This window comes from Coccinella septempunctata, chromosome 5 (assembly GCF_907165205.1).
Source record: "Coccinella septempunctata chromosome 5, icCocSept1.1, whole genome shotgun sequence".
Classification (NCBI taxonomy): domain Eukaryota; kingdom Metazoa; phylum Arthropoda; class Insecta; order Coleoptera; family Coccinellidae; genus Coccinella; species Coccinella septempunctata.
In genome coordinates, this window is record NC_058193.1 from 23,410,543 (window position 1) to 23,424,351 (window position 13,809).

Sequence of the window (13,809 nt, forward strand, 5' to 3'; positions counted from 1 at the left end):
ATGAGCTGTGTGCCACCCAGGAAAAACAAAATTACTTTCAGAATAATTAGCTAAATCTGTGACACTACACATCTATGGATCTTCGGTCAAAGTACCCAATTTTTCAAATTTCACAGATATTTTTCATTTTTGAACATCAAATTACTCGAAAACGGCATATTATACGAGAAAATATGAAGAATACTTCTATTTTACAAAATGTTCAAGTATTCATTAGATAGCGTCGAATTTTGTTTCAAGAGTTGGGTTCTTTGAATTTTTGGTATTTTTATGGTACGTGTAATGGTCACAATGAGAAAACTGGATGAATATCAATATATTATCTTGTGTTCGAAAAAGTTTCATCAAATAAATGAAAAACTATATATATTCCGAAATTCATTTCGTTCGATAAAACCGTTTGTGAATTAAAAGTGGCATTTTTTTCTGGATTTCTAACAGCCTCTTATAGGTAAATGTGTTTCTTTTGACGCCAAGACCTGTTGAAATATTTGTACGAGTCAAAGACTCACCCTGTATATTATTGAAGCAATAAGCAGCTGTAATTACCAAAAACACTTTGAATAAATTTGTGGTAGTTTGACCATGAACTTGATCAAACGTTCAGCAGTTCTTTTTATAATTATATGTATAATTTCCAAAACATATAAATGTTTTTTGGCCCCCTTTTATCAGGATCATTTTCAATTTAAATTCATGATAAGTGACCACAGTACAATTAAAACATCTCTCTCATCAAAGAATCAATTTGTGAGTTCATCCTCGAGACCCCAAGAAAAGTAAGTAATCTCCTTTGTTACTCTTCTTATAAGCAAAGTGAACGAATAAAAGAGATCATACTGGATATCCGATATGGACAAGAATTTAGACTACCACTAGCATTAATTCGATAATTTCAGCTAAATTGAATATGGAGGCATATTATTATTGGGTCCACTCAGGGTGCTCAAAATTTTGTATTTTAATGTTGGAGGTCTTCATCAAATGGTATACAGATGGTTCAATAACCACGACAGGGGCTGACGATGGAATACCTATACGAGGTAAGCATTGGAGGTCTTCATCAAATGGTATACAGATGGTTCAATAACCACGACAGGGGCTGACGATGGAATACCTATACGAGGTAAGCATTGGAGGTCTTCATCAAATGGTATACAGATGGTTCAATAACCACGACAGGGCCTGACGATGGAATACCTATACGAGGTAAGCATTGGAGGTCTTCATCAAATGGTATACAGATGGTTCAATAACCACGACAGGGGCTGACGATGGAATACCTATACGAAGTAAGCATTGGAGGTCTTCATCAAATGGTATACAGATGGTTCAATAACCACGACAGGGGCAGACGATGGAATACCTATACGAGGTAAGCACCATATACACTTATCGTTAGGCTACTGCTGGCGAGTGGTTTTCGGGCTGAAATATTTGCAATCCCAATATGGGTAGACATAAACCTAGAAGGAAACTATCAAGGACGTGACATAGTGATCCATTCTGATAGTCAAGCCACTATCAAAGTACTGAACTCCTATGTCATCGACTCAAAGCTGATATGTAGGTGCCGAAGGAAACTCAATGAAAAAGGCAAGAACAACAAGGTGTCTTTAGTCTAAATGCCTGGTCACTCTGGAATCAAAGGAAAGGAGGGTGCCAACAGAACTCGCCAGAAAGGGAACAAAATCGTCACTTACAGGCCCAGAGCCTTTCTGTGGTATGAGAAAATGCACCTATAAGAAAGAAACCAAAAAGAAATCACTCTGGAAAAATCTCTCAGGAATAGATTATTCCAAAAAATTCCTCCAGAATTTTAAAACTGCATGATCCAAGAAGTATTTGGATCTGAGTAAGAATAAGTTACGCCTCCTCATCGGCTTCCTGACAGGACATTGTTGCCTTAGAAAGCATATGATGAGAATGGGCTCATCAGAAACTGACGAGTGTAGATTCTGTGGAAAAGAGAATAAGGAACTCCTGTTCACCTGGTGACAGAATGCCTTGCCATTGCAAGCCTGCACAAGGAATGTTTTAGACGAGAAAAATTATAGGAGAAATGAGGACTTAGCTTCCTGAAGTCCTCTTTGATACAAGAGTTTATTGAAGCTCTGGAGCATTCATCCTGTTTCGAATAAATACTGAAATATAATATATTCGCTTAGTTTTCTACGAGCACATTCACCACCTGGAAAATATGAAATGCAAAATTATATAATATTATGGTCCGCCATATTCTACCACAGTGCGATCAAACAACTCTGAAAATACTCCGGAAATGGAGGATCAGATAGAACATTGTGTTTTTTTCTTTAATGATATGCAGTACTCATTGCATTGCTGAATATTGTATGAAGTTCAATTGAATTCAGTATACCGACATAATAATATTTATTTACTCAGTCAGGGCTTAAATATATCTACATTACCAGTGTCTGACAGACCGGGTTCAACGTGTTGGTTAAGTATTTGAATAAATTGCAAATTATCCTGTATATCTTAAGGACCTGAGGTATAACCTCACAAAAGTTAGACTTTTTTCATATCAATATCCAGAAATATAACATCGGATTAGCCTACCAATTGAATAATTATGGAGAATTTGAAATTGTTGATTAACGAATGGTGGGAGATGTGAAGTTCATATACAAAATAATAAATGTCTCAGACTTCTGCGAACTTGTTGGTATGCTCACCTTTAATGTTCTATCATAAAACAAGCTAAATAAATGTTTGCTTCATATTATAACGCCAAATTCACTTCTGACTAGATGCCTCAAGCCATTCAATTCGATTATCAATGTGGATCTTTTTCCACAAATATTGTAGAATTTTTCTGGTACTTTCAGGCCATTCTTCATGAATAATAGTTGTGAAATTGTATTCTCTCGTGTTTCGCGATGCATTGTTACACTTTTTTATCTTTGTATTGTTAATTTTTGAGCACCACTGAAACTGTAACTGGGGTGTAAGGGGGAAAGATGACTACAGGCTATTAGAATTGTTTATGGTCCAAGCAGAAAAGCTCCCCGCGTATAGTCCGATGACATCGCTTGATGACGAAATCTCTATGTCGGAAATCATAAGTGCTATAAAAAATAATAAGTCACCAGGTCTAAACGGCATTCCAGCGGAGATATTCAAAGCCCTGGATGAAGACATTGTCAATAGTCTCCTAACACTATTCCGCAAAATCCCGGAACAAAGAGATGTGCCACAAGACTTCAGAGACGCTTAAGTTATCAACATATATAAGAACAAAGGCGATACGTCAAATTGCAACAATTATGGGGGCATATCGTTGCTTAGCGTGGCCGGTAAAATTATCTAAAAGCTTATGACTAATCGTCTGATTGATTCCACTCTTAGAAAAGCTATTTCCTGAATCCCAGTGCGGGTTTCGACCGAATTGAGGTACGATGGACCTAATTTTTACACTGCGACAGCTGCAAGGGAAGGCCCGTGAACAACAATCAAGGATCTATACAGCCTACATAGATATAAGTAAGGCCTTCGCCTCGGTGAATCGGAGAGCGCTATGGAAAATCATGGGACGCCTTGGAGTACCGAAAAATTCTTAGCGTTGTGTAAAAGCCTCCATACCAACAACACCTCTAGAATACAGCATAATGGCTCTACAACCGGACATTCCAACCAACTCTGGAATAAAACAAGACTACGTGTTAGCACCTTTACTGTTCAATATTTTCGCCATAGCTGTCTCGATAATTGCTGACATGAGTATGCCTATAAGAGGTGTTGGAATAAGATTGAGATTTGATGGAGGTCTGTTTCCTGAAGGGCCTCAGAGCAAAAACCCGTACAAAGTTTATCACGGAACTTCAATATGCAGACGACTGCGCACTTATCGCTAGCAGCTCAGAGGATATACAGATATTGTTGGACACCTATTAACATATATACGAAGCTTTAGGCCTTAGACTCAATATTGACCAAACCAAAATCCTGCTAAGTCCGCCAGAAAGCCTTCAAACAGATATCAGCCTGTAGGATGAAACTCTAGAACAGGTTGAGCAGTTCAAATACTTAGGAAGCTTCATAAATGCTAGGGCTAACCTGGACACGAAAATACACAACCATATCAATTCGGCATCACTGGCATTCTGGAAGCTGAAGGATAGAGTGTTTCAAAATCACGACCTCACCAGAGGACCAAGACAGCTGTTTACAAAGCAGTGGTCCTCCCAACGCTTCTTTACGGAAGCGAAAGCTGGACGCCCTACAGGCGACACATTAAACAGCTTGAACAAAGGCAACATCATCTAAAACAAATAATGCACATCAGACGATTTCAAAAAGTTCCAAATGCAGAACGGCAGAGCGGCCACATTCCGAGGATGCAAGACACAAGACTCTCCAAAATAGCTACGTATGGCGAATTCACAGAGGTAGCTCGGAAAACAAGAGGCCAGTATAAGCGGTAAGGATATAGTGCATCAATCCCTAAAATCAGTTAATGCCAATTATAACTGGGAACAACTAGCGTTGGACGGATCACAGTGGAGGTCTTTGGTCCACTGTTATAATGAAGACTCGAGAAGAATACACCAGCGTCCAGATCTGGTTGGTGACTATCCATGCCCGGAGTGTGGAAGGATCTGTAGGTCATGGTTGGGTCTCTTCAGTCACAGGAGGGCACACAGTCGCAAGTAGCCCTAAGAAATTATAAGTTTGATCGCACCGATTGTTTTGCTTTTTGTCTTTCTGTAGATTTATTCTCGGTAACGGGATACATCAATAAATGAATGAATGACCACTGTTTAAGTGAGTAAGGAGTAAGTACATATTTTTGGGTTTGTATTGTCATATACTAGATTTAAATACATATGTAAATACATTAAATGCTTGCAGGAAACAAGAGCAGACCTCTAGAAGGAAATATAGTGGCATACCTAGGTATATTTTTCTCTGAAATCATCCCGCCACATTTGAGATACAGTGCATTGATTCGTGAATAATTCTGAAATACACAAAATGAGGAAAATTGCTTTTGTGCATCCAATATGGATTTTTTGTAACTTCCTTATTCAAATCAATGTTTACTTCTGTCAATAGAGGAGGTAATAACCAAGAAATGTTATATCGTTTCGATAATTATTTTGAATGTTATTCACTAAGAGAAAAGTGTTGTCGTTATCTGTCCAAGTTTTTCTCTGCATTTCATTCAAATGCTGCTATACTAAGATGTCTCCCAATCAGACCCATATAAAGTAGTGAAAGAAACTAAGTATTTGAGGCACTTGTAGATCATTTCTAATTTTCCACGAGTCTAGGATTTGTGAAAATACTTATGCACTTCGACTACTTCTCATATAAACACTCGTCCTCAAATACAACTGCTCGTCGTAGGAGGCTTTAAATTAAAGGGACTTTAGGTTTGATTATGAAACCGGCCGTTACTATATTTATGGAGTTTGGGAAAAAATCACATTAAAAAACCCATAGTTAAACAATAATTTACTAAAAATAAAATTCAGACTTACAAAGAAAGAATACTGTAAAAAACTGTACAGTTAAGGTTATATCAAAATATACAACGATAAATAATATTTACGTTTTGATTCAATCACCATATTCATTCACAGTTCACGTGGTAACTTAATTGACTGAGAAACTATGTCGGAGTTTCCTTTTCCTTAAGAGGAACTAGTTCTTTTGGTAGGAAGTTTTTGTGATGGTCATTCGGACAAAAGTCCGTGTTACGTATTTTATAAGCGAGGAACAAAAAAATAAGGATACCCAAAGTTATGAGTAAAATTCCGACTGTTAAACATATGTCGTTCATATTAAGTATTATTTTTACTAAGAAGGCACTGCTGGAGGGCATTCCAAGAGTTTGTTCGAACCAGATTAATGGGAAGAGCACAGTTGGTATGTCTTCATACATACTGTAACAGAAATATTAATTTTCAGTTATTCACATCGAATTAAGTTCTTAAAAAGTAAAAGTATTGAAAGAGCTGAGGTTCAAAGACAAATAATCTGCTAATTGTGTACAATGAAACATGAAATCCTAAACATCTCTTGCCACTATAAATAACAATAATTTGATACACTGCTTTTTACACCGAGAAGAGGACAAGTTATATGTCAAATTATAAGTTAATGAACTTACTTGATGTAGGATATTGGCTGCATAAGTACATTTATTTGAAGTCTTGGTAACAGCTCTAGAGGAAGACCAGTTGTCTGAAACGAATATTGAAAACTTCTTAATATTTCTCTGATGATAATCTATACAGTAATGTTGGCTTATAACGAATCCAATTGTTCGGAGATAATTTAAACCTGGCATTACTGGCAAGTACCACGATGTATAACACATCTGGTGCAATATTTTTTGTTATTGCTTCACTTCCGATTTCCCAGAAATAAGTACCTCAACAAAGCCGAATTCGTTCATACTAAGTATAGTGAAAATATTCAATTAGAAAAGTTGAAATTCGAGGATAGCATTTGGACGATCGTAGTTGATCTACAGCTCCGGTAGTCGTTATGAGGAAAACGGATTTTTATAACGAAATATCAAATCCAAATTTTCTTTTGAGACGTTTATGTTTTAATTAGAATACAAAATACTCACAGGTTCATATATCAGGTGGAAATCATGCCTGTCGGGATCAGGCTTAACACCTATTAATTTATCTACGAAATAAGGATCCGCCTTGTAGAAATGTGGCAGGGAAAGGTAATTTGGCGACTTTTGTTTGCACGCGGTAGCATAAACTACCCCGTATGGAAGACAGTGCTCACCACAGGTACATTCATTTCCAGGTATGAGAGTTCCTTGAAACAAAAGAAGATGTTCACAGATTTACTCCAATCGGAATCCAAGTTTTTCACCTATATACATAACTTCAAGAGATTGTTCTAATTTTCCTTGAAATAACATGAATAACAATGAATTAGTGGGGATCCTATCACTATAAAAAATCTATATTTCATATAACTACTATTAGAGTACTTTTTATGAGGAAAAAGTCATTGTTTTGAGATTGAAATCTTTATGAGATTATAGTAATTTTAATTAGATTCAACTCATTGAGTTGAGTCATTTAATTACCCATATTTTTATTTTTCCTCAATTTCGTATATACCTACTGTATACTTTTCATTACGAATTGAAATTTGCTATGGAACTAATTAATCAATCAAAAGCTAAAGGAGGTAAACTAATGAGTAGGTTATCGACATCAGTATTTAATCGATAGCAGAATTCTTGAAACGAGTACAGAGCATAATGATCTTGGTGTGATCATAACTGAGGATCTTTCCTGGTCTACTCATGCTAGCAACATATCATCCAAGGCTAAGAAGATCCTGTACATGACACTACGAGCTCTTCCAAGGTGTTCGTTCGTTGGATGCATGGAAGAAACTTTACATCACCTACATACGCCCAATTTTGGAATACGCTGGTCTTGCGTGGTTCCCTTACCTTCTATCTGACCAGCGACGTCTGGAAAGAATACAGCGCTCTGTGACCAGGATCCCTTTCGGGAGAGTTCGGTCATCTTGAGGAAAGAATTCAAATGTTCGGTCTCAGCAGTTTTCATGACCGTAGAATGAGTGGAGACCTCAAAATACGTATCACATTCTTCATAATTTTACCTCGGCATCATCTTCAATCTGAATGACAGTCACCTTCGAAGTCACCAGTTGAAACTTTAGCATGAGGTGTTTCGAACTCTTGCAGCACGCAGTTTTTCTGTCCAACCGGGTATTCACAAAGTGGAAATCTTTACTGGAAGATGTGTTATATTTTTTTTGTATGAGATTTGAGAGCTTTGGCCTTTGGTTCAATTTTTATATCCATCTCTTTGTCTGGGAATCGAAGAATGAGATGTAATTCATGTTATTGTTTTCCTAAACTTTCAAAGATCATCTATCTGACACTATAATTGAATTCAACTTTGAATATTGAAATATCCTGTCGATATTTTCGTGAAGATGACAGCTAATTCCAGTATTTTTTAGGAAATAAAGATAAATTGAAAAAAAATAAGGTTTTCTTATTTGTCCAAAATTGGGCAGAAAATATAAACAGCGTTACAAATGATAAATGATCATTACCATTATCTAGAAAGTGGTCACCCATAACGTATTTCAATCCTTCAATTCCATGAACAGTAGTATTGCCCTCATAATCAGCTACAAGCGTCCTACACACGTCAGAATGGAACAGTTTCAAGGTTTTATCAGTATTGAAACGAGGAAAGAAGTCCCCTGCAGAACCCTCGAACTTGCTGCAACTCTCCTCGTAGTAGTCGGTGTCGTTTTGGTAGTTCCATTCGAAAATTTGACCCAAGGGATGATCGCCGCCAATGCCGACGTTGAATATTCCATCGAAGGTGGCTGAACCATTTTTCTGAAGAGAGATAAAGTTTTGTGAACATCGTTGTCGAATGGAGAATCATAATGTTAAAAAATATTTCAAATTCACGCATTTTATTGATGCCCTGACCTGAACGATCGCAGCACCTCTTTTATTATTATTTGTTATTTATTGATTTACATATATTTGTGGGAGCTTTTGTCTACAGCGATCTTTGGCCTTATCTCTACTCTACATAGACTCAACTATCGCATGAAAAAACAAGAAATAACTCACTCCGTAGAAGAAGGCGAAGTTTTTTGAAGGGGGTGCATCAGTGAAGAATGAAAACTTATCTGCTGCACTTAAGATAGGATCTTCATAACCAGTAAATATCAATTCCCCAGCTGGCTTAGTGATATGAAGATTGTCGTCTATCAATGAACTAAGAGCCAAATACACTCCTTTTTTCGAGAAGAAATTCCAGTTTCTTGCCCTGTGAGCTAATGCCTGAAACGAATGAAAATGATGAAAAATTTTATATATATATAAATGGTGTAGTCTATGTTAGTATATTGAGAATGTGAGGGTAATCCGAGAAAAAAATTACTGTTTCCCAGAAAATTTCGTCGAACTCACTGTTTGATTCTAGTCCAGTGCCAAACTGTTTTTTAACACCCCAATTGAAGAACAATTTTCTCACCATTGCTACAGGATTGGGTATCGTAAGGTTGAAATCCAAATCATGCACCGATTCATCCCTATTGAAATAAAACGTTCTTCGTCTGTAGTAGGACATTGTTTCATTCCCATGCATTGTGGCATTAACTTTTTCTATAACTTGTCTGAATCTGAACGGACCGACTTCCTTCAGTATAGGTTTGGTGGATAGATTCTTGAAATCTTCCGGATTTGTCCAGTTGAACACGTAAACGTCGAAGTTGACACCCGGTGGACTTTTCACCCAAGCGTTGAATAATTGACTGCCTGGTTCAAAAGTGAGTAGTGTGTGCATGCCATAGTTGTAGAAATTACTTTTCAAAGCAATCAGAAGGGCTCCTAATACAACCAACAGGAGGCTCAACACCGTTATGCAGTTCTTGTGGTACTATAAGAAAATAAAATATTAGCATAAAGTGAAAATTAATATTCATAATACTACATTTATTTCAAAAAGTATTATTGGAGTCTTTTGAAGCACTCGTGCCAAGTGGCAATAATTTTGAAACTGCCGATTTCCTTTAGAGCTGCTTGAGACATAATTAAATTCTTGAAGAACTGTACTCACCATTCTAAGAGTAAAAGAGATATAGCTTGTCTATAATCGATTATCAAATGTTGTGGCCATCATTACCTGATTACCAGGATTTACAGCAAGAACTCTCCATCTCCGAGTTCTGGAAAAAATTACAAGGGATGAGTAAAATGCTGGAAACTTAATACAAACATTCCAACTTTTTTTATTCCAAAGCAGTCTTCAAAGATAATATATTATCTTCTACCTCTAAAATAAAGTTTTGAAAATTCGATATAGATTTTTTTCAATTTTCTACATTTCTTTTCATTTTCTAGTGATACGAAATTTTGCAAATTCAACTTTTTACTGGCTGTAGGGAAAAAACGGTATTTTTAAAGAGGCGAGGTTTTGGTTTTAATTTCCTGAGCTAGTTAATGAGTTTCAATTCAATCAGACTGATAATTTTGAATTCTTGAGAATAGGTTAGATTCTGTCAAACCTATCCTGAAAAATTTGAGTACCTAGATAAGTAGTTCTTGTAACATTACTGATGCTTGGACAAAATGATAACACTTTCGTCCAAGGAAAGAGGCAAGACTTTGAATTTTTATTACTCATCAACTGATTATTTTTGTGGCATATATATATCTATATGTTCCAAATTTCATAATTTTCTTCGGAGGAACAATTGTTTTATTTATTTTTCAATTCTTTTTCCTCCAAATAAGTCGATTGAAGCCAGGAAATAGGAGAATCTTCGTCACGTGATACCCTTACCCTTTCTGAATTATCTTCAGTTGCGTAGTTACGATTTTGCTCTGTAGTTTTTCTGCTATTTAAACAGTTTTCGTAACCTGAAATATAGGAACTGCTTCAAATTATAAGGGGCTTCGATGAAATCCACCATCTAATTTGAGAAAGTCCAAAGTAGTAAGAAGTAGAATTTCATAGAAATCCAAAGTCTTTTTAAGCGGAAAGGTTATCAAAATTAACCTCGGAATTAAGGTATGACTTCCACACTAAAAAATGACTTTATCGACTCTAGAATATCATAAATTGGCAGATAAGCAAGCGTTTTCAGCGTCGAAATCACTGAAGTAAAATTTCAACTCCGTGAAAATGTTATAACAAGGGAATGCTTCTGGTTTGTATTAGATATGGACCTTAAAACAAACACTTTTCCCAACCACCAATTTTTTTTTTATAATGAGGGTAAAGAAATCTTACCTCCAGATGCAACGAATCGAACAATACTGTGATAGTTTCTAACATGTACCTATTGAAAATACGACGAAACTATCGAGATATCTATTGTAAACAAACCATTTCACAATCGTTACTTCAGATTGCACTGAATTTATAACAGACATTCATTGATTCAGCTCAATCCAACTTATGTTCAGGAAAGATATTATTTTATAGGTTCAATTGAAGCTGTAAGAAATATACATGGAATTTATATTTAGATATTATTTTTGTCTTTTTGAATGTTTCTCGGAAAGTTCCAAATTGTCTTTGAGCAATAGTGACAGTTGAGCATGAAAATAGTTATTTTCCTATCTAGTGCGGAAAGTGATACTTGCCCGCACGAAACTGCCGTTGCCCGAACGATGCGAAGCAGAGTTCGGGTAAGCAGTTGAGTGCGGGCAAGACACTTTCCGCAAGAGTTAGGAACAATATTTTTTCTACAAGCGCTTGAAATATATAAATATAACCATTTCACGAAACAGATCATATCTCATTTGATTAATTCATATATAATGACAGACGTAATTCTGCATGTCATTACTATGGGTTTCTCATCATTGACGTTCTGTGCATAGAAACATGATAGAATTTAATTTACTCTATAATATTTGTGTGCGGGAAAAACCCCTGCTAATCCATTCCCGCACGCAAATGCGTGCGGGAAAGAAATAGCAGGCGTTTTTCCCGCACCTTTTGGGAAAGTGACTCTTTGCAACTTGAAATGCGTGCGGGAAAAAGGTTGAACGCGCACGCTTGTAGAAAAATTTAATTTTTAGTCAACCTCAACAAAAAATGACATTTCCCCTACTGATTTCGACGAAAAGTCAATTATTTTGGAAGGCAAGTATTTTTTGTCCGCTGTATGTAGAGGCCGACGAAAAAATGTAATACGCACCTTGACAAGAAACTGTCTATTGTCTCGCCTGCTTGGTAGCAGAGGCACAGCCGAGACTATCAATTTGCAGGAGCGACCATAATAGACAGTTTTTCGCCCTATTAAAATACAACAACTTGTATTTTAATGAACCATTACATAAGAGGAAATAATCTTACCATGTATCCATAGAAACAAGGACATGGACTGTGCCTTCCCTTTCTATCAGTGCATGAGAAACGGTCAAAAAAGTAACAGAGAGAAACTGAACATCGGGCCTGCTAGTTGTCTTTTTCTAGAATTTTGATTGGTCCGCATTCTCCTCTATGTCAACAGAAAAGAGACAGGTATTGGTCCGACGATCATTTCTCTCTTTCTAAAAAGAAATTTCATGCTAGTGCTGCTCAGCCAATGTCTCTATGTCTTTGCATGTATCACACCCTCTACCAGCATCCCAAAATAGATTTTTTAATTTTTTCGTGTTAAAGTACCATTCTTAGTTAATTCTTAGTTAATTTTAAACTTGATGAACAATGAAAAACAAGTAGAATCTAGCTAGAGCATGTTCTCTGAGAATAGTACAATTTTCAACGAAATAACCATATTCTGTAGGAAGTTATAACAATTCATGCAAGACAGTCTCTACGTCGAATAAATCAATATCTCCAAAGCCTTGGGATTTGAATTTGGAAAAGTTCAAATAAACCGGATTGAAAATTTGGTGTAGAATCAGAAAATGTAATGAAATATATAAATAACAAGGTTTGGCACATATTCCGGTATAACAGTGCCACCGAGATGAGAACTATTCCGGTTGATTCGATCACAAATTTTCAGAAAAAATTCCACTCGGTTCTCTCTAGATACTTCTAATGAACACTGTAAAACACCCTGTATCTGTTCGATTAAATAGATATTGATTATTATGAAATTCTTCACCAACTCAAATTTTAGATATAAGAATTTCCATACCATACTTGAACAAGTCAATTATAAGGAAATATACTTAGTTTCTGATTTTGAATAACGTAAACTTTACAGCCTCTCGATTACGAAAATTCAACTCACTTGAAACCCTCAGTTTTGTGCCCAGAAACTTTGGAATAGGAGCACATTCATCTCACAAACTCTCGGTAAATGAACTGGAGCAATACTCTTTATTGGGATCACTTAACCCTTGAGCAATGAGTTATTGACGATTAAGGTATCCGTTAAATTAAATCTTACCTACTTAGTCGTAAATAAATTTGTCACACACACTGGCGGAGCTAACGACAAACCAATGAAAACTAATCGAGGAATCATTACTCGTGCAATAAAAACCTCGCATATAATTATTAAAGAAAATATTCGGATGGGAACTGGCAGAAAAAAGATGATTGGTGAATATTGATGAAGTGATTGTTTTAATAGCACTGGAAAATCAGGTGATATAAAGGTACCTAATATGAATGATAGGACAAATATTGACATGTATCACATATTCCGCATAAAGCATTGTTTCAAAAAAATCATCAACTTGTTCATTGCTGATGCATAATTCCGAAATATGTGTAGTACCTACACAAAAATTGTTTCAGGTGTAATAAGGAAGCAGCGTGTAATACAGGAATGTTCCGTATTTTTTTCGATAAATCAAGATGAAAAATTTGTCAATCAGTTTCGTATTATGTACTGGGTCGGCAAAGTTCCTTGTTTACTGAGGGGATCTCGAGAACTATAAGAGCTAAAAGAAAACGGATGACACATTGTCTAGCTCTATTTTCCTGAATAATCCAAATCGGAAAACAGAATGGCCTATCATTTCTAGATTTTGTGTTATGTAAAAAAATTAAGAAATTGCCATTTTCAATAATGATGAATTACTCGCTTATTTCAACTCGTACTCGAAAATCATTATGACATTCTGAAGGCTTTTTTATGAGTAATTTCATTAAATTTTTCGATCCAGCTCTTTCAAGAATCTGATTTTTCAAATGTGAACTATGGTCGAAAGATCTTTTATCTTGCTGCACATTTTTTGCTGATTTAAAAAATGTATGATATACAAGGTTAGTCTTCGACTCGTACTATCAACAGTTGATTCATTTTCTTCGAATCCGCTCGGTTCAA

General features: G+C 36.0%; 1 protein-coding gene across 5 annotated transcripts in view; it reads right to left on the reverse strand.

Moving 5' to 3' along the window:
• Window positions 1-5,468: 5,468 nt before the first annotated feature.
• The window catches only part of LOC123313242 (protein croquemort-like), a 30,797-nt gene continuing 22,456 nt past the window's right edge, over window positions 5,469-13,809 (reverse strand). For 2 of the 5 annotated variants that reach the window (XM_044898019.1, XM_044898020.1), the window contains exons 2-8: window positions 9,627-9,735; window positions 9,042-9,446; window positions 8,636-8,848; window positions 8,098-8,392; window positions 6,608-6,810; window positions 6,140-6,213; window positions 5,469-5,912 (exon numbers count right to left, since the gene is read on the reverse strand). In XM_044898019.1, coding sequence (XP_044753954.1) covers window positions 5,639-5,912; window positions 6,140-6,213; window positions 6,608-6,810; window positions 8,098-8,392; window positions 8,636-8,848; window positions 9,042-9,446; window positions 9,627-9,629 — 1,467 coding nt within the window. In that variant the 5' untranslated portion in view covers window positions 9,630-9,735 and the 3' untranslated portion in view covers window positions 5,469-5,638. Of the gene's footprint in view, window positions 5,913-6,139; window positions 6,214-6,607; window positions 6,811-8,097; window positions 8,393-8,635; window positions 8,849-9,041; window positions 9,447-9,626; window positions 9,736-10,802; window positions 10,826-12,765; window positions 12,789-12,924; window positions 12,946-13,809 lie in introns of those variants that run through there. The other 3 variants (XM_044898022.1, XM_044898023.1, XM_044898021.1) reach the window with 3 other exon arrangements.